This window comes from Neoarius graeffei, chromosome 14 (assembly GCF_027579695.1).
Source record: "Neoarius graeffei isolate fNeoGra1 chromosome 14, fNeoGra1.pri, whole genome shotgun sequence".
In the NCBI taxonomy this organism is placed as follows: domain Eukaryota; kingdom Metazoa; phylum Chordata; class Actinopteri; order Siluriformes; family Ariidae; genus Neoarius; species Neoarius graeffei.
Window position 1 is genome coordinate 81,112,600 of NC_083582.1, and position 21,065 is coordinate 81,133,664.

The 21,065-nt window shown below is 41.3% G+C and overlaps 1 protein-coding gene across 3 annotated transcripts in view; it reads right to left on the minus strand.

The window, feature by feature from the left end:
* neurl4 (neuralized E3 ubiquitin protein ligase 4) overlaps positions 1-11,538 on the minus strand; it is a 42,109-nt gene extending 30,571 nt beyond the window's left edge. For all 3 annotated transcript variants that reach the window (XM_060940353.1, XM_060940355.1, XM_060940354.1), the window contains exons 1-3: positions 11,353-11,538; positions 1,234-1,750; positions 1,080-1,151 (exon numbers count right to left, since the gene is read on the minus strand). In XM_060940353.1, coding sequence (XP_060796336.1) covers positions 1,080-1,151; positions 1,234-1,750; positions 11,353-11,517 — 754 coding nt within the window. In that variant the 5' untranslated portion in view covers positions 11,518-11,538. The remainder of the gene's footprint in view (positions 1-1,079; positions 1,152-1,233; positions 1,751-11,352) is intronic.
* Between the last annotated feature and the right edge of the window lie 9,527 nt (positions 11,539-21,065).

Below are 21,065 nucleotides of genomic sequence, written 5' to 3' on the forward strand. Positions count from 1 at the left end.
AGCTTTCACATGTTACAGAATATTAAACCTAACGACGGTTAATTATTTAACAGGAGAAAAAAATATATATATTCTCAAAGCGAATGGATTTGCTTAATCGGGTGAACAATTGCTCATTTTAAAATATTAAATATTAGCAGAGATGCCAACAGTGACAAATGAAAAAGAGTAGCATCTCCAAGCGCAGTGAGGTTCCTATTAGGCCAGGGGTCCGGGGGCTGCCGAGGCCCTCAGAAACCAAATTTCAGGGAAGCTCAGAGATGAAATCTAGGCCATTTTGAGCTACTTTTTGAGGAAAGTAAATGCAGGGTTTACTGTACAGTATAAGCTCAATTACCCAAACTCTCTGGGGGAAAGTTTGGCTAACTAAGAGGATGTTCAGATAACTGAGCTTGTACTGTAGCACAGTGTTTCAGTAGTTTCATCATGATCGACAACAAAAGCCAGAGTAAAAGACAAAAGATTTGTGTCTAGGTCTTTCAATAACAACAAAATTAATACTGTATTTTACTTCCTGAACTGTGCACCAGTCTAATACTGTACTTAACTTAATAAAGCCAATACTGAAAGATAGCCATCCATACAACATTTAATTAAACTGAACATGCTGAAGTTACCGAGATAATTTGTTGTATGTAGCTGACTTTGCTTTCTCCAGCGCACTCCTGTTGTATGACTGGTGGTGGCACACTGAACCTTTGGCAATCATGACCTGCTTGTGTGTGAGCAGGCTGCTCACAGTCTTGGTCTTCATGTTTGGCTTGAACTCCGATAATTCCCAGAATTATCCGAATCAGCGTAAATAATGACATGCGGAACAGTCCGAACACTAAAAATATGTTGATTTGATCAATACATGGGCAAAACCGGTTGGAAAAAAACATTACATTCAGGTCTACAGGTAGCACTGTAACTGTGCTTCAAATCCATAGCTGCTACGCCCAAATCGTGTCTGTTGGCATCTCTGTATTTGGTATAACTGCTTTAAGGTCAGCATTTCATTTCATAGCCACCAATATCCACACCATATACAACAAAAGTAAGCACCATGTCATTTCAGCTGATTTAAGAATAAATACCAGTATCTGGATCGAAGTTATTTGGGAATTTGTCCGGTCGGCCGTGCCCATGTCCTCGTGTAACTTCATGCGCTGAGGACAAAAATAAAATCAGAGAGAATATATTCCATGTTAAATCATTTTACATTTGTTTTAAAACGTTGTGTGTGAGTACCGTCCTCAGCCGAGTTGTTCATCACAGCAGCTATAGCAGGAACCGCGGGTAAAACCACGCCCCCTGAGCGGTCCTCATGATCCGGCATGAGAGCAGCTGGAGACGCAGACCCCGCCCTGTTGGCTTCTCCTTCCTGTACCTCCTCCCGATCTTCAGTCTCTGTGTCCGGCGGAGGCTCACAGCTGACCACAGTGACCTGAGTGCATTTGCCGTAGAGGTCCACGACAGCCCACAGTCGCGAGGGCAGGCCGCTGGCCGCCGGACCGCAGTCCTGCCCGTTCACCCACAGGTGCAGCTCTCCCCGACCGTTCCGCTGGATCCCAACGCGGTCGCCCTCGCCCAGCTGGTCCAGGTCACGCCCGTACTCCTCCAGCACCGAGCGGCCGTCCTTCAGCACGGAGCAGCCAGACACGATCCACGAGCCGCCCTTCAGCCCCGTTGCACTGCTTGGGAAGTCGAGAGCGGCCGGGTCCAGCGCCGTCACACCGATCTCTATAGAGCCGCTCCACGAGTTCACCTACACACACACACACACACACACGGTTACAGGAGGTGTGAGACAGAGAGTCGCTCATCATGTGGACAAATTCGAGTCAAGTAGATCTTTATCGTCATCATGTACAACAACAAAATCAACCAACACAAGGGATTATTGCACTTTTATATCTGGAATATATAGAGTTTAAACTGCTTAATTTTATTATATTTATAGCATTTAGCAGATGCCATTATCCTGAGCGACTTATAGAAGAGCTTTGGAGTCAGCTGACAGAGGCTTTAGCTCTCACTAATAATAATAATAATAATAATAATAATGCTATTATTATTGTCAAAGACAGTCAAAAAAATTTCTCATTTCTATTTTTCAGCCTTTACCCTAAAGGCCCAGTCCCACAATACCAATAACTATAACTACAACTGTAAATAAATAGGTCCCCTGCAGTGTATGTGGTCGGTGCTCACACCAGACCGATATCGATCCCTATAGCCCAGGCCTGGGTTTATCTGTATCGGCGAGATTGCTTCTGGAGCCATTTTTCCAGACCTGGACCTGATCCCATAAAACATCTGACCAATCAGGTCATTGTTTCCATGTGACGTTGTCTGAGCGCGTGCTGTTTTTCCCCGGGCATCTTTCTACATCCTTGTTGCATCATGAAGTCATGGAATACGGATTCACAGAAAATAACAAAAATATATATAACACAAAGCACGGATCCTTTATTCTCAGAGATGTGATTTTCAGTGAAATATCAACAGTAAATTAATAAAGTAAACATATAAATGCAGGTAAGATATTTTAATTACGAACCTCAGCAGTCCAAACATTTGTTTTAGACTTCTTAATTTTTTTTTTTAATCCGTGATGCATCATCCGTATGAAGTCGGTACCCAAACTGTAATATACTGAAACGTCTGACCATTCCGTAAATTATTAGCATCCGTATTAAAATCTGTGACTGCTCCATATTTTGTATCTTTTTTTTAAATTATATTTCCGTAATCCATAACCTATCTGTATTTTATCAGCCACCGCAGTGTGTGCATGGGTGGTTTTGGAGTCCAAGCTGTACAGTATGACCTGGAATAATGTGCTGCTACTTGGGAAAAACTTCCATGACCATTCCTAAGTTGCATGTGTTTATTTCCCTGAGTGTCGGGACCGAGTGAGATTATAGTGGGGATTATAGTTGTGGTGTTTCTGCTCCAGACTGGAACTAAACTCAGGCAGAGGGAGAGTCAGAGCTGGAGTTATAGGTAGGGTTAGAGTTATTGGTGCTATGGAACCGGGACCTTATTGTTAATTTCGTGCTCCCAGCTCTCTTTCCCCTTTACCTTTTATGGGGGTTTTGGGTGTCACTAAATGCAAATGAGCTGCGTCAGGAACGTTTTGCCCTGTAGATGTGATCAACATACTCATACAAGTAAGGAAAATCAGTCCATCTGAAAACTTTCATAAAACACAGCATGAAATTTAGCTCAGTTCGGCTTATGCAAACATTTACACTCGACTTTATTTTAAAAAAAATAAAGACTGATGAATGAGGCGCAGTGTGGATCCCAGTTTGGTGCATTTTTCTAATATTAAAAAAAGCCTTCATTGGGGTTTATGTCAATAAAATATACATCAGCTGATAATCTCCCTCTCTAAATTAGCATACATTCTCAGATGAAAGCTGGACAATGAATCTTAGTGTAACTGCAATCACTATTTTTGGATTTGTCAATAATTAAACATGATCTAATGATCATGATGAACTTTCTCCAGTTACTCAACTGGTATTAGATCTCATCCCAAAGGTCTGCAAATACAATGCTCTTATAAATGAGAACAATGTGCTTTAACTTGACATTTTTATCCAGGAGCTCTCAGGTTTTTCATTTTGTTCAATATGTCGTTTAAAACTTTCATGGTTATAGTTCGCAAATTTATTTTTGTAGGATTTTTTTACATGATGTTCTTGATCATGTTTTGCATTTGGAGTGCGAGATTATTTTTTGTTGAGGCAGAATGAGGATTTATTATGTCAAACCATTTGGGGGATGGTACAGCCGGCGAGGGCCTTTCTGTGCGGAGTTTGCATGTTCTCCCCGTGTCCGCGTGGGTTTCCTCCGGGTGCTCCGGTTTCCCCCACAGTCCAAAGACATGCAGGTTAGGTTAACTGGTGACTCTAAATTGATCATAGGCGTGAATGGTTGTGTGTGTCAGCCCTGTGATGATCTGGTGACTTGTCCAGGGGGTACCCCGCCTCTCGCTCATAGTCAGCTGGGATAGGCTCCAGCCTGTGACCCTGCACAGGATAAGTGCTTACGGATAATGGATGGATGTCAAACCAGTCAACAGTCTAAAGCAGTAAACTGAGCATGAAGAACAGGGACATGAGCATTACAGCTTATACTACAAACACTTTAAAATTAGTTTTGAGTGTTAAAAATAACTGATGATTCTAATTCACTTGCATATCAATTTATCCAGATGTTCCAAATGATGTTCAGCTGTGTGAACTCTCTCGAAACACAAGCTCATCCTGATACGTGAATCTCATTCAAATATAACAAAATTGGACTGCACTGGTTCTGTGTATAGGTTGTATTCAGTCATGTGACATTTGCTTGCAAGTTTACTTCTGGTGAACGAAGTGGTGGTCAGGCAAACCGATTTGACTGCCGTTACGTAAAGAGCGAGTGAAACCGTCTCCAACTAATTTCACAGTTTAGAGGCCAATGCACGGTCAAGATCCCTTCAGAAAGTTGCTCTCTGTGATGGGATTAGATCCTTACATGCTAGTAAAGAAGGATTTTTCCTATGAATTGGAATATTATCCATCTGTTGAGTTCCCCAATATCTCAGACCATCTGGTGCTGCAGACATCGTTCTACATGGACAGGTTTTCAGATGAAAACCTGGAAGAGCATTGATGCGTACAACTTTTTATATGTGACTAGGTTAAAGATCTGGGGATCAGGACACTACAAGATAAATCCTGTCTCATTTTTGCTCAGGTAAGTAGGCATTTGAGCTTTTTGTAGTCGTCTTTGCGATGGTTGCTAGGATGTTACAAGTTTTAGTATTTTAGCATAAACAAACCACAGCCGCTTGATTCCCAATCCTCCCTGCTCTTCTCTTCCAGGTAAATCATTCACAAAGAGCCACAGAAACCCCTTTAAAGACCTGGGGATTGGTGAAACAGGATGGAGAAGTGATCACGGCTCATTGTAACCGCACAGCCGGGGAAGCGGTTTCGTGCTGTTAACTCGAGCTCTGCTTTTGTGTTTCTGTGGATCGTCTCAATTATCTTCTCTCTAGTTCAGTGTAGGAGCCCAATCATCATCATCATCATCATCATCATCCTCCTCCTTGTAAAGATCGCTCAGACATCCTGATAAAGTGAAAACATATGTTCGTTTACAATATGGCGACCACGATCAACAGGAAACAAAAACACAAAGGGCTGAAGCATATCCTGAACTTAAACATCATGAAATAACAGAAAACGGTGAGAAAAATGATTTGTGAATCCAAATTAAATAAATCAGAGGAATTTACAAACCTTTCACAAAGAGATCACTGCAAACTCAAGCGTTCTTCGACTCGGCTTCCTTCCATCGCAGCGAAAAGTTCAAGAGCCACCTCTCACATCATCTTTTGGTAAAATCCTTTGCTCTTTCACCCTTTATCATTTCACGTGGAACCCAGAAGAAACTTTTATCAGTTTCAGTTTGTTCATTTCAAGCAGAACAAAACAACGCAAGCGCAGGGCATTTTAATGACTCACAACGTGGCCCAGTGATAGTAACGCTTGGTGAACAGTGAGCTCAGCTGACCACCACTTCACAGCTTGCGTATCTAATGAGGTGAATGTGACGTCAGATGCAACCCACCCCGGTATGTACCACCTATAGAAGATGGTTAAGACCCCCCCCAAAAAACAAACAAACAAACAAACAAACAAACCCCACAACAGATTTAGGCACCTTTTTAATGAGTCATTTGTGAACGATTCGGCTCTTTAAAGTGAGTCGACTCACTTTAAACAGTATGAACTTTTTTTTTTTTTTGGTACGAATACGTTTCCATGGAAACCTCATTTCTGCATCCAAGTTGTTCGCTTAGTGCAATTTCTTTCCTCTTCGGTAAGAAAGCACTTTATCCTACTCAGGGTCACAGAGAAGTCTGACGCTGCTTTGGTTTATCAAAAATAAAATAAAAACGTTCCTTTTTTATCTGCCCAAACAGCACAAGTGTCCTCTTCAACCACAGTAGTGTTTGCATACAAGAGTGCTGAAACGTGATTAGTAAAAACATCACAAACTTTACACAGTTTAGAACAAACTGGCATTAAATCGTTTGGAAGCCAAAATGAGTCAAGTCACTGAAAGATCCAGAATTCATCACAACAAAAAATTGGTCACACCAAAACACCGAGATCAGGGTTGAAACCTGGCAGTCGGACGGTCGCCAGCGGAGACTAAAAACTGACCAGGGCCACTAAAAGTTGGTTTGTTCACCCAAAGGGCGACTAGGATTTGAGAAGCATGAAAAAAAATAAAATAAAAATGAAATTCAAATGTTCCTTCGAGTGCCTCTCTTTTCTTTACTTTCCTCAACTCTAAGTTTGTGAATTCTATTAAAAGCTTAGTTCTAAAGTGCAAAATTCAAAGCCGTTCATGAGTTTTCAGCTCGCCCCACGATATCCGCTGCTGTGTCCGAAATCACTCGCTACACAGTGGACTATATAGTGAGTTCGTCATTTTGTAGTGCTGTCTGAATGTATAATAAGAATTATTACACCCTATATAGTGCACTCATAGTATCCCACAATGCACCATGAAAAGTAGTGTACAACCGATGGTCACTAACCAAGCAATATATACCATCATGCATTGTGGTTGCGCTGAAAGAAAAGCTGTTTCATCAGGACCGTTAAGTATTTTAGAGTGAGTTTAGCAGTGGTTTGTTTTTCTTATGACAATGGGCACAAGACAAATTTATAAAAGTTGTGGCGCAAAAACATTAATAATGTTGTAGTGTGTTGGAGTGAACGGACGGAGGAAGAAACACATTATAAACAGACATTCAAGTAGAGCTGTGCAATATATCGTATTTTTATCACGATATCGATATTGGTGTCAAACGATATCAAAATTCATAATATCGATATGAAACGATTTTTTGTCATTTGTAAGGTAAAACAACCCTTCTGTCCCCTAAGGCACACCGTAGCCTTGTATACGTCATCCATTCTACTCCCGCGATATCTCCGCAACAGTAAAAAATCAGTTCTTCTGTTTTCATACGTGTCGGGTGATTTGATATATTGATTTGTTAATATGTTGTTTGATTTGCTTGCTAATAGTTATAATAATACAATTAACATATATTTACGTCATATTTTTGGATGTGGGACTGGGTAATGTAAAAATGGCATCTACGGAAGAAAACAAGCACAACAATATTAGCACATATCCAGCTTGCTAGCTGTGTTAGATGTGTTAAACCGTATGGATTTAAGTGGAATAATTGCGAGTCGTCCTGTGGTCAAGGCAGCGTTTTAAGGTAAGGCAATTTGGTTATTAATGTTGCCCGCCGCGGCATGTTTACTTGGGTTCATTTGATTTTGACTTGTGCATCTGCAGCTAGCATCATGCTTTGAAGTAGGTTCTGCTAAGGACGGGTTTATTGTGCGATGTAGACGGACTCAGATGTAATTACATTGTTTTTAAAATTCCGTGCGCTTAAAACGGTGTCCCCCTGCTAATCATGTAGCCCTAATCATGTGTTGCTTTTACTTTTCGAGTGAAATATCTCTGCAAATGGTATTTCAGTGCTGACATGCCAAAAAGATAGCGGAGTCCACATTTGGAAGATGAAGGAAGAGAAGCCTGATGCTTGAAAATAGATCGCTTAATCCACAACGCATATCTGTATTTGAGACATAACCTGCAACTAGTGGGGATGTTTTGGAATGACTGTGCGTAGGGTGTTTTTGGCCACAGAACACTAACCCACAGTAGTAGGAGGACTACTGGATTCGTGGATTTTGTCTGTTGACTGAGCGACGCATGGTGTTTGCCTTGTGCCATTTCACGTAGCATCTAGCCGCAGTGCCACCTACACTTTCAGGGAATGTTTACATGCCGCTGAGCTATTTTCATGTATGTTAATTCTTAAGGACTTGTCTCTATATTGTGCGTGTTCACACACGGACTGGCCATCGGGAGTAGCGGGAGTTTTCCCGGTGGTTCAGTGTGGGCCGGCGGAGAAAAAAAAAAAACAGTTGCGCGCTGGCCTTTAATATGATAAGCAATGTTAACAGTTTCTTAAAGAAACTGTTAACATTGCTTATCATATTAAAGGCCAGCGCGCAACTGTTTTTTTTTTTTCTCCGACAAAATCCACGAATCCAGTAGTCCTCCTACTACTGTGGGTTAGTGTTCTGTGGCCAAAAACACCCTACGCACAGTCATTCCAAAACATCTTAAAGAAACTGTTAACATTGCTTATCATATTAAAGGCCAGCGCGCAACTGTTTTTTTTTTTTCTCCGCCGGCCCACGCTGAACCACCGGGAAAACTCCCGCTACTCCCAATGGCCAGTCCGTGTGTGTGCGTGTTTAATGTTGGTGTCTTAACAACACACAAGCTTACGTTGTAGTGTGTGTGTGTGAGAGAGAGATTTTATCCTTGGCTGGCTACGAGCCAGTGTGGACGTTACGCAGTAATCACTGGTAATACCAGCGCTGGCTCCATCCTCTGTGATCGGAAATGTTGAGTGAGGAGAACGTGAGCCTTGTGCAGGCGATAGGACCTATGCAAAGTACGCGCTTGCACAGTAAATAGTTTAAGTAAAAGGCGTTTCAGGGTACAACGGGAAGGGTTGACAGGTAGCCTATGAGGCCTGTACTATAAAAATGTGGCCCGGTGCCTCGGGTGTTGATGATCGGGGCTTTAAAAAAAAGGTGTATAAATATCGTTTTAAAAATCGCGATATTGATATTTACTGAAAAAATCGTGATATTGATTTTTTCCAATATCGAGCAGCCCTACATTCAAGTACAATTAAAAATAGTAAGAGAATAGAAAATAAACTAAAATAGAATAAGACAAAATACAAGAATAAAAGTTACAATGCGGAGCGAGGAATTAATCAAAAGCCTCAAATTTGATTTAATAAAAGGCAGCGGTGAAGAAGAAAGGATTCAGCCTTGATTTAAAGAACTGAATGATGAAGCAGACACAAAGTACTCTGTATTTATTAATGCGGGAAATACGCTCAGTATAATATGGATTTATCAAAATAACACACGCATGTATTCATTATTTTGAAAACCCACCAGCTGACTGATCTGGCACGTTTTAACTGTGCGACAGTAATCACGTAAATAAAGGTGTGACAGAGTAGTGTCCCAAAGTGTTTTTACATTTTATCAGTGAGCTCACTATATAGTCCTCTATATAGAATTCCCTCAATAGTGAGTAGCGAATGATTTCGGACACAGCACACCACTTTCCTGAACTCTGACCTTTCCCATGATTCATTGCTGCGTCATAGCGGAAGCTGGGATCTTTCTTCCGCTCCTGTAGACAAATGTGAACTATTAACTTTACATGATTATCTCCTGCAACAATTATACAATATAATGATTAAGAAAGAGGTTAAGTACTTAGTTGTTGTTTTATCCTTAGAAATAACCATATCTGAGGATTTGAATATTGGGAAGAATGTAGATAAATGTAAATCAGCTATGAGTAGGTGGTTGCAAAGAGACATTACAATCTTTGGTAGCGTGTTACTGACCAAAATGGAGGGTCTGTCTAGACTTATTTATCCAGCTTTCTCTTTATCTATATCTGCAAAGATGATTAACTCAATCAACAGTGTCAACTTTAATTTCATCTAAAGAAACATGCGTCATTACATTAGGAAAAATGACATGGTTAAAAATTATGGGGGGGGGGGGGGTTAAAGCGACTGACTCATATTATGAATGGGGTTCTACAATTAAAATGGTTACAAACATTTATTAGGAATAGGCACTCTTTTTGGTTTATTATCCCAAATGGAATTTTTCAGAAAACGGGGGGAATAGACTTCTTTCTTCGATGTGATTTTGACATTAACTCAGTACCAGTTAAACTTTCTACTTTTCATCAGCAAGTGTTACTCTATTGGGAGCGAATTTATAAACATAATTTCACTCTACATAATACACCAATTTAAAATAACACATACATAGCCTATTACTTGGCAGAAAATCCTTGTGTTTTGAAGAATTGGGGTCAAAAGGGATTTGGGCAATTGCTCATTTCTTAGATGACAATGGAAATGCATTACAACATGGAGAATTTTGTCAGAAATTTCAAGCCAAATGCCCAGTTAAACTGTATAATAAGATTATAAAAGCCAGACCACTTTCTCGGAGGTCACTGGTCAAAGAAGACATTGTTTATTCAAAGGTCTCTCCGGGACTAAGACAGCTTTGCATTGAGTTTTTTGCATTTAATTTTGTTATTCATAATACGGCTTCAGTGTTACACTGACGCTTTGTTGTATCATAAACCGCGGATCTCTTTAAGCACTGATATTTTCCCATTAAATATCATTCAACCTTATAAACAGCGAAATTAATTGCTTAGTCAAAAATTAGCACTGTAGTCAAAAACATCACATTGAAGTCGTCGCATTGGCAAAACTGTTTATTAACACGTTATGAATTTTATTTTAACGACCTATTAATTATTATTATTATTATTATTATTATTCTCTGTCTAGTTAGCAAACAAACCGGTTGTCAGAGAGCTAGCATTAACACAGTTAAACATTTATAAACGTTAAGTTAATAAAATTAATGCTGTCTGGTTTAAGCTGTGACATTTCTTCACTTGTTTAAAGTATTTTTATAATGTTATAATCCTAATAAAAGATTATTTACTAGCTAATACGAACGCATCTCTGTTGCCTAGTGAACCGAGCTAATCAGCTACAGCTTGTTTTTTTTTTTCCCTACCTGTTTTTGACTAATCCCGCCTCCTATATCAGGATTGGATAGTTCTTGAGTGTGTGTGAAACGTAGCCAATCACAGAGTAGAAACAGACATCCCTGTGTAGGGGGAGGGGTTTCACATTAAGCGGTGGGTTGAAAAAACACGGTCCTTTAGCTAAACTAGCGGCTGGAGCTAAACTGTATAATGGAATATCTAAAATTTAATACATTCAATCAAACAAACTCACATCACACAGACCTGGTTTAAGTTTGTGACAGTCAAATAATAAATATTTTCCTCACGCTGATCTATTCGTTATTAGTATGTCAGGATGAGATCCTAACGAAACCTAGGGCTGTATCCCAAATAGACAGATAGTACACTATGTAGGGTACATATATTATTTTATAGACTATAGCAAGAGAGTGTTTTAGCGGCTTTGATTAAACTCGGTACTCAGTTTAGTGCCGACATGAAAGAAAGGAAGGAAGTCCCTAAAAAGTAATCCAGAACCGGATACCCTTCTCTACGTAGTGCACTTCTGTAGTGTGCAGCGAAGAGTTTGGTATTCAGCCCGGTACTGCAGACAAACCGACGGCAGCTACCGTAACCTGACGAGGCGGACTTGTTTACCTTCTTGTCAATCCGAACCGTAAAGACATCGCGGTCCCGCAGCGGCTCCCGGCTAAGCACCAGACCGTGATTAAACTCCTGAACCGGCTGATTTCGCTGCGCCGTGCGGTTCGAGTTGGACAGCCCAATGAGTTTTCCGCTGCGCGGATGCAGCTCGGCTGCCATCTTCACTGGGGCGGCGCTTCACGACACCTTTGGCGTTTTGCGACAATAGGAAAGGTCTAACGGCAGCTCAGGAGACCAGTGGTCTCCGCAGGGCAAAGATGGTGATGATGTCATGGCAACAATGGACAGACAATCTGTCACCTAAAAGCTCATTAATATATGGACACAGATGTATATATGATAAATCATATAGTAATAACAGCTAAATTTGTTCACAATAGCTACATTAACACAGTTTAGCACATCATAAAAAACAAAAAGCAATGAAAACTATAAAGATTCAAGAAATTTACGTCATACTTTGCTGCTCCCCTTACACACAATAATAACACAGACACTCAACAACACATGACAAAAAGGGAATAAAAGTAATAAAGTAGTAAATGTAGTAAAACTAAATAAAAACTAAAAAAACAAAACCCTAAAGTAAAAACTAAAACTGAAGTAATAAAAGTAAAAGAAGTGCCAGAAAAACCTGAGTTAATCTGTAAAGTGACTCTGTGCTTTGTGTAAACAGGTAGCTGCAGTGGGGATGCTGGAGAATGGGGAGTGCAGTATTTAGTGTGTTGTATTGTTCAGGAGTGGCACGGTGGTGTAGTGGTTAGCGCTGTCGCCTCACAGCAAGAAGGTCCTGGGTTAGAGGCCAGTGGCCAACGGGGCCTTTCTGTGTGGAGTTTGCATGTTCTCCCCATGTCCGCGTGGGTTTCCTCCGGGTGCTCCGGTTCCCCCCACAGTCCAAAGGCATGCAGGTTAGGCTAATACCCTATGTGCACGCCGGAACGTGATGTAATTTCCGCTAAAATGTCAGGATGGTTGTAAACATCCAGCAGCCATTGAAAGTGCACACTGTGCTGTCCATAGTTGCCAACACTCCTGTTTTTTTCAGGGTTTCTCCCGTATTTCAGACCCATTTCTACATGTACTAAACATGACATGTAAATGGACAAAATTATCCTTTCTCTTGTACAGTGTTGTGAATGAACTAAGTTCAAATCCAATAGTTCACTGAGCAAGCTCATGTTTCTGAGAACTATGAACTACACATATTTTCAATTTGAACTTCATTTTCACTCCAGATGAAATACTTACTGTACACATAGAAGTGAAACAGGCCTACAATTTTTGTTTTGTTTGTGCTACCAACAACAGAACAGTGCAGGTTTTGCTTCTACTGCTTTTTGAAGAGTGTCATCAGAATATGTTAATACGTATAAGAGTTGGAGCCATATGTTAATAAAGAAGTTAAGATGACAGGAGAGATTTAAGTTAGAACATGCAGTTTGAAGAATAGCTGAGGTGGACTATTTTCTGCTTTTGAGCCATAGAGGTACATGATAATAGCTTGAACTGTAAAACAGACTCCCATTTGTTTACTATAGACCAAATAGCCTGCTAATGATTCCCACTCAGCTACTCAGCTGCATTTGGCTACCAACATCTTTGCCTATGGTTATCAAAATAAGAGCAAGGGTAAAAAGGGTAGAACTAGGGTTGAACTAACTTTTGAACATGTTCAACAGAACTTTGAAGGTGACACTGAACAGAACTTTGAACATGTCATTTTAACCAGTCCTACTCTCAGCTGGTGTGGCGTATCTGTTTTCTTCATAGATCTGTAGCAGTGGGCCCTCACTGTTATCTCGTTAGCCTTATTTTTGCCTGATACTTCCATCAGAAATACAAACACGTTAAAAAATAGGCATTTCTAGTAACATGGTTAAACTGAACCAGGACAGTTTGGTTTGTGTCCAAAAGACAACAGTCACATCACTAGGCTTCCATCTCAGGCTAGCTAGAATTAACATTACCGTCAGTGACTTACCTTCAAAATTGCAGAGGTAGGACGAAACGTAGAACTTGAAACCCTTTTCAAGTTTACTCTGTGGTGTTGTACTTGATGCTCTGACGATACGACGCACATCATTAACAGTAAACTTCGGTAACTCCAAGAGGCACCTTGTGAACTTCATGGACTCAGCCATAACACTGGCACTTCCACATACCGACCGGAAATATCGTACCATCCTTACACCAAACGAGGAAGTGATGCATGCACCGAGGCCATTGATGACTCTAAATTGACCGTAGGTGTGAGTGTGAATGGTTGTCTGTATCTATGTGTTAGCCCTGCGATGACCTGGCGACTTGTCCAGGGTGTACCCTGCCTCTCACCCATAGTCAGCTGGGATAGGCTCCAGCTTGCCTGCGACTCTGTAGGACAGGATAAGCGGCTACAGATGATGGATGGATGGATGGATGGATATTGTTTAGGAGCCTGATAGCCTGTGGATAGAAACTGTTTGTGAGTCTTGTAGTCCTTGATTTGACACTCCGGTAGTGTCTCCCTGATGGCAGGAGTGTAAAGAGACTGTGTTGCGCATGTGTGTTGTCCTTAATAATGTTATGGGCCCTCCTGATGACCCTGGTGTTGTAAATGTCCTGTAGTGATGGGAAGGCTGTTCCAGAGATGGACTGGGCAGTCTTTATCACCTGCTGGAGAGCCTTCCTGTCCTGAGCAGTGCAGTTTCCATACCACACTGTGATGGAACTGGTGAGGACACTCTTTTTTTTAATTAATGAAAGACAACAAAGTTACAAACTTAGATGAAAGACATTAATTTTTCTCTTACATTTCCAATCTACAACCCCCTGCCCACCCTTCCACCTCCCACCCCCCACCCCCATCAGAACCTGTGCGTCTTAGTATGTCACCAGTCAAACAAAAGACAGTAAGTCACTTGTACAATTTTTATACAAAAAAACCAACCCCCCCCAAAAAAAAAACATAAATACATTATCCAGTAATATCAAACCATACCACTGGTACATAAAACAATATTGCAGACTTCCTTAGGCCTATGCCATCAGACTATCTTGGTGCTTTACATGTCATTACAGAGACTCAGGAAGGGTCTTGAGTTTTTCAAAATATGTTATTAAAGGGTTCCAGATACCATAAAAAAGGTCATCAGACCCTCTAAGTGCATACTTAATCTTTTCTAATTTCAGATGCATCATAAGATCAGTCAGCCATACAGATACTTTTGGTGGGTATGGGGATTTCCAATGTAAAAGAATTTGCCGTCTGGCAATCAAAGTTGAAAAGGCTAATACATCTTTGTACCCAGAAAGTCTCACAGGGTCACCTGACACTGTTCCAAAAATTGAGGTGTACATATTGGGGTCATATTCTATTTCTATAATTTCAGATATCGTTTTGTAGACTCCTGACCAAAACTGATCCAAACTTGGGCATGACCAAAACATGTGAGTCAACGTTGCTGGAGTCCTATGACATCTACTACAATTTTCATCCATGCCTGAAAATATTTTTGCCAATTTAGCTTTAGAAAAATGCATCCTGTGTAAAACTTTAAACTGGATTAAACTTAGACAAGCACAGTATGTCCCATTGACCTTATGTACTGCTTCTTCCCATATGCTATCTGGTATTGCTTCTCCAAGTTCATCATCCCACTTTGCTCTAATCTTATCCAGGGTATTATCACCATGGGAAGTGATGATGTTATAAATTCTAGAAATAAGCCCCTTTAAATTAGAAGACATCCAAAATATCCTCCAAAACAGATGGATCTGGTTCATTTGGAAAATCAGTCATATTACTACAAATAAATTGGCGAATCTGTAGATATCTAAAATGATTTGAGTGGGGGAGATTAAATGTTTCACGCATATCATTGAAACTTGCAAAAACACCTTCCTTATAAAAATCTTTAAATCTGACAAGGCCTTGTCTACTCCATTCCAGGAAAGTGGCATCTATCCTAGCTGGAATAAATGAGTGATTATGACAAAATTGGGGCTTGAATGGAGAAATTAGGTAGATCCACATGTTTTCTAAATTGTTGCCAAATACGCAAGGTATTAATAACCGTTGGATTTGAAGTATATGTTGAACTAGCCAGAGGGATTTTAGAAGTCACTAAGGCTGGGAGTGAAGTTGAAAGGCAAGAATTATTTTCAGACTCACACCAGCCCATATCTGATGACTGGCACCAATAAAATATTTTCTGGCAGTTTGCTGCCCAATAGTAAAATTCTAAGTTTGGCAAACCCAAGCCTCCATTGGAGCGATGTCTTTGAAGAACTCTCTTTTGAATTCTAGGCGCTTTACCAGCCCAAATAAAAGCTGTTATATGCCTATCCATAGACAGAAAAAATTATTTGGGCAAATAAATTGGAAGACACTGAAAAAGATAAAGAAATCTACGGAGAACATTCATTTTAATACAGTTAATCCTACCAACCAACGACAAGTTAATGGCATTCCATCTCTGGAAATCAGACTTTAACCTATCTACTAATGGAGTAAAGTTTTTATGGTATAGCTCAGGAAATGTACGACTTAAATGAATACCTAAATACTTAAACCCATCTCTTTTGAGATCAACAACTCCACCCAGTTAGAGGACATCAGATCCAACCTCATACCTGATGACTTATGCATCTCTTTCCCCACCACTGACGTAGTGAGGGCCCTTAAGAGGTCTAAGGTTAACAGTGCACCTGGAGCCGATAACGTCAGTGGCCGGGTCCTTAGATACTGTGCGGACCAGTTAGGGAGTGTTTTCCAGAAACTGTTTCAGACCTCCATCAACACAGGAACTGTCCCCAAATGTTGGAAACACTCAACAATTGTCCCCATTCCCAAGAGAAGCCCCCCCATGGCCCTGAATGATCTGTGCCCAGTGGCCCTCTCCTCCCAGGTGATGAAGGCTATGGAGAGGTTTGTCAGGCAATACATTCTCACTCTGACCAATTCACAACTTGATCCGCTCCAATTTGCATATCAAAGCCATAAAGGTGTCAACGATGCCAAAGCCTTCATCATCGACACTATCCACAGACACCTGGAGCTTCCCAATACCTCCGCCAGACTCCTGTTTGCAGATTTCTCCTCAGCCTTTAATACCCTGCAACCAAATATTCTGGCAGAGAGACTCCACCGGAACTTCAACATGAGCAGCCAGCTCATCCTCTGGATCCTGGACTTTCTAACCAACTGAACCCAGCGTGTCTGGATTAACAATAACCTGTCTGATCTCCTCACCACCTCCACTGGCTCCCCACAAGGCTGTGTGCTTTCTCCGCTGCTTTTCATTCTGTACACTGATGAGTGCAGATCAACGTACCCCAACTGTCACCTGGTTAAGTTTGCTGATGACACAGTTCTCTTGTCCCTCCTGTCTGGCCCTTCCCTCCATCATGGACCCGCTCTTCAGCAGTTCGTAGAGTGGTGTGACTCTTCCTGCCTGGAGTTGAATGTTAGTAAAACTAAGGAGATGGTGGCGACCTTCTCCAGCAGCCAAAGGGAACTGGCGGCGGCTGTCACCACCATGGTCCACGGTTTTCCGGTTGAGACAGTTGAGGAATGTAAATACCTGGGAACCATTCTGGACTGCCAACTGAGGTTCTCTTCCAACACAGAAGGGATCCTAAGGAAGTGTCATCAGAGGATGTACCTACTAAGGAAACTGAACTCTTTTTCTGTCAGTCAGAACATCTTGTTGACATTCTATTATACATTCATTGAAAGTGTTTTAGCTTTTTCTATATGCTGTTGGTATTACTCCATTACTGTACAGGACAGGAACTGCCTGCATAATATTGTCAAGGTGTGTTCTAAGATTATTGGATTTCCTGCTCGCCACCTGAATACGGTGTATGAGCAGCAGGCTAGCGGCCTGGCTTGTCGAATTCTTAAGGACTCGACTCATGCTTTGTTCCCGGCATTTGAGCAGCTGCAATCTGGTTGCAGGTTCCACTGTCCGGCCTGTAAGACCCAGAGGAGGAGAGCAACCTTTGTTCCAAGTGTTATTCTCCTCCTGAACTCTAAGAAGTCTAAGACAGTTACAATAACTTAAGTCTTCTGTACAATACTCTAGTGCAATATCACATGTCCTGATGTGCAATATTACAATATTACCTTGTCACTTTAACTACAATGTCACTCTAATCATATTGTCATTTTAATTTTATCCACGCGTCATTTTATTTATTTGCCATATTTTATCTGCTGCCTTTTTTTTTTTACTTTGTTACTGGCAACAGGCCTGCGGTGGGTGCAATCAGTTAATTATTGAAATTAAGTGATCAATCTCGTTAAATCAGTCTCATTAAATTTTGAAGGTCAATAATTAAAATGAATCAATCCCATTGAATCGTTTAATTTGACTCATACCATAGAATCAGTCTCATTCAGTGAATCATTTAGTGAATCGTTCAATGAATCGTTTAGTGAATCATTTGGTGAATCATTCAATGAATCATTTAGTGAATCATACCATTAATCCTGGTGCTTAATAATAAATTACCAAACAGCTAAATTATGGTATATTTCCAAATTATTACGATCACTTACCATATTACATAACATACGCACCCTTTTTGAATTCTTTGAGAAGATTGGGGACTTCAGATGTTGTTCACCAACAAGATGAATACACACAGCTTTGATAATAAATGAATTTATTATACAAAGATTAAAAAAAATGGATAATCAATATATACAAGCAGTGAGGTGTATATACATGTGTGGTGTGTGTGTATGGCCTAGCTTGTGGCTAGCTAAAACAGTGTGTGTGTGTGTAGGACTTGACCATGTGTTTAGCCTCGTGTAGCTAACTACACGTGGTGGAGGCCTAGATTAGCCTTGTGTTGCTAGTGTGTGTTTGCTAAAGGCCCTATGGCCTAGCTAAAGTGTGTCTGTTAGGCCTGGTGAGGCCTACTGAGCACGTGTTGCTAAAGACAAGGGTATTAGCCGTAGCTAACTAAAAGCTGGCTTGTGGATTTCTAGCTGAGGTGTGGTTTATCAGGCCTGATGGCCTGCTGAGCACATGGTAGGCCTTGATTAGCTTTGTGTTGCTAAGCAGACAAAAGGGGAGCTGTAGCTAACCCACTAGCTCATAACCATACTGAATCCACTGAAATCTTAATGAGATCAAGATGTATAATAATGAAATTATAATGTTAGTAAGAATGAGAGAGAGAGAAGCATGCGCAGCCTATCTATTAAACAATTGAGAGAACATAGAACCAAAATAAATCAACACGCTGCGTGTCTAACAGTGTAATGAATAAACCTGGGTTTAAATTCACACCATTTCAAATAAAAGCAAATTCCTAAGACTATCCTAATTATGCCCAAATGCCAAAATCTTACTTAATCCTGCCTTTAGCAAGATATGAAGAACTATTCGCCGGTGTAGTCTCGGGCCTCGCCGTGGGAGCACGTGAGCTGCTCGTGATGGAGGCGTAGAAACTTTCGGGTCCAGCGGAGCACTTGGGTGGTTCCCGTGGAAAGCAGAGGATTCTTGGTCCGAACCTCAGCGTTCGTGAGGAAAAGTCTCTGATCAGAATGAGATGCACAGCGCTTTTGAGTTAAAAAGGATTCAATCGCTTCTCAACTTTTAACTGCCTGGGCTGCAGTCGTGACGTCACTTCTAATGCAAGTAAACCGGTTGTAACTCAGGTTGAGTTTAAAGATCGCGCGACTCTAGAGTTTACCTTTGCCAAGGGTAAGAAGATCGCGCTGAGTGATGGATCTTGCAAGAAAGAAGACGTCTTTTTGGGGTGGAGAGCGCGCCTCTTTATACATCCAGATTCATCGGAAGCCAGACGTGAGAGAGCAAGATGGAAGCGTTGTCCCATTGTTTTATGTTTCCTTGTATGATGACGTAGATGATCCCGCCCACGCGTGACGTAGGTCACACGGAAGTGGACTGGGAATTGTAGTTCTGACACAAGATGGCGGCATGATACCTACAGTCCCCCTTTTGGTCTCAGGGGTATGACGGAGTCGTAGCACTGAGAGCACCGTATCGTATCATCGCCGTGTCCATAGTCCTTGAGGTAGACTTGTCCTGTGCAGTTCATGGTGTCCTGCGAAGACTGTGTAAACTTGTGAGTTCCAGTAAGACAGTTGGAGACAGAGGCATTTTGGGCATATCACTATGGGCATTTTGGGCATATATTCACTATCTAACTAACTAGATCAAAACCACATCAAAAAAATTAAACATGGAACATGAAACATGTAGTGTTTAATTTCTTATGCATAAAAAAAAACAAGAAAAGAGAAGAAATGAAGGAAGGAAAGAAGTATTAGTGTTTGGGTTGGCAAACCTAATCTTCTGGGAAGGTGATAGCAGTGGGTGGTCTGGCTAGAAAGCGTGCGCTACTGCGGCTAGCTGTCGGGGACACAGACCATCTTATCTAGCTAGGTGTGTAGTGTTATGTATGGGTTGCCTGGGCAGACCCAGTGGATGTCTTTCGTGAAGGTGCACATCTCTAAGTTTTGTGGATTCACAAGAGTGAGGATAGCACTTCCAAGACTATATGCCAGGTGTATTTGCGATGAATACACACTAGTAATAATAGCGGATTTTAGTATTTTATCTACCATGTTATACTGAAGGGTTATTACTTCATTGGGTTGGTGAAGTCTGACCGGGAATGTTAGTGTACGCTTATGGTTGAGTGATGCGTACAAGCTAGGTGGACATGATGGGCCTAGCTATCGTCCACCCCCTTTTGGAGTGAGGACTGTTCAAAAGGTTTGATTCGATTATCATGGAAATCGATATGAAAGCGTTTGATTAGGCCTAGATGTCCTAATGTGATACGCGACGGGGAATGGTTTTCCCACGATCGAAAGGTCTCGACCAGGGTGGTAGGAACTTCTCTGAGATTCGGGCGTAGTAGGCTTTGTGTCCTTCTACTCTCGAATCGAGATTCTTTTGGGCACCTGTAAAGGTTGACTGTAGGTGGCGTTGTAGGTCGGCGACATATTGATGTGCAGTGTATGCAATCGCGACACTCATGGCCTCTGGTTTGTATAGGAGATGCGGGGGAAGAACCGACTCTCGCCCAGTCATCATCCCAAAGGGTGTGACTTCAGTGGCACAATGAGGGGTGGACCGGATGGCCCTTAGCACCAAGGGAAGTTTCACGTCCCAAATTTGACCATGGTTTGTGATATACTCTCGCAGCATGCTCACAATGGTTTGAATGGCTCGTTCAGCCTGTAATGGAAATTTCTAATAAACACTTCAGAACGCTAACAGTTGTCTTTTCAGTCATTTATTATAGTAGATCATATAAAAGATATATAAAATAGGAAAGGAAAGAGAAGAATAGAAGAAGACACCACTTCTGATGATGCCGAGAGTACGCGCACTCTGAGTTGTGTTTTAGGAATGTTATCTATTATACTCTGAAAGCATTCGCTCACTGCTTGTGTCTTCACGTGATTGGCTCAAGATTTTCTATGAAGCTTTGTTAGAGCGTGCACCTGGCGTGCGGGTGGATGCGTAGTTATGAGAACTCAGGCACCCTGCTTATCACCACCAAGGTCAGGAAAGGTGGTTACATCATGAGAAGATGCAAGCTAGGATGAACTCAAGCACCCTGCTCATTACCACCAAGGCCACAGAAAAGCGATTACAACATAGGAAAAAACATCTTTCTCAGTATAGGCCACTTGAGCTCAACACACAGAAACACAGAGAATAATAATGTTCATCCAT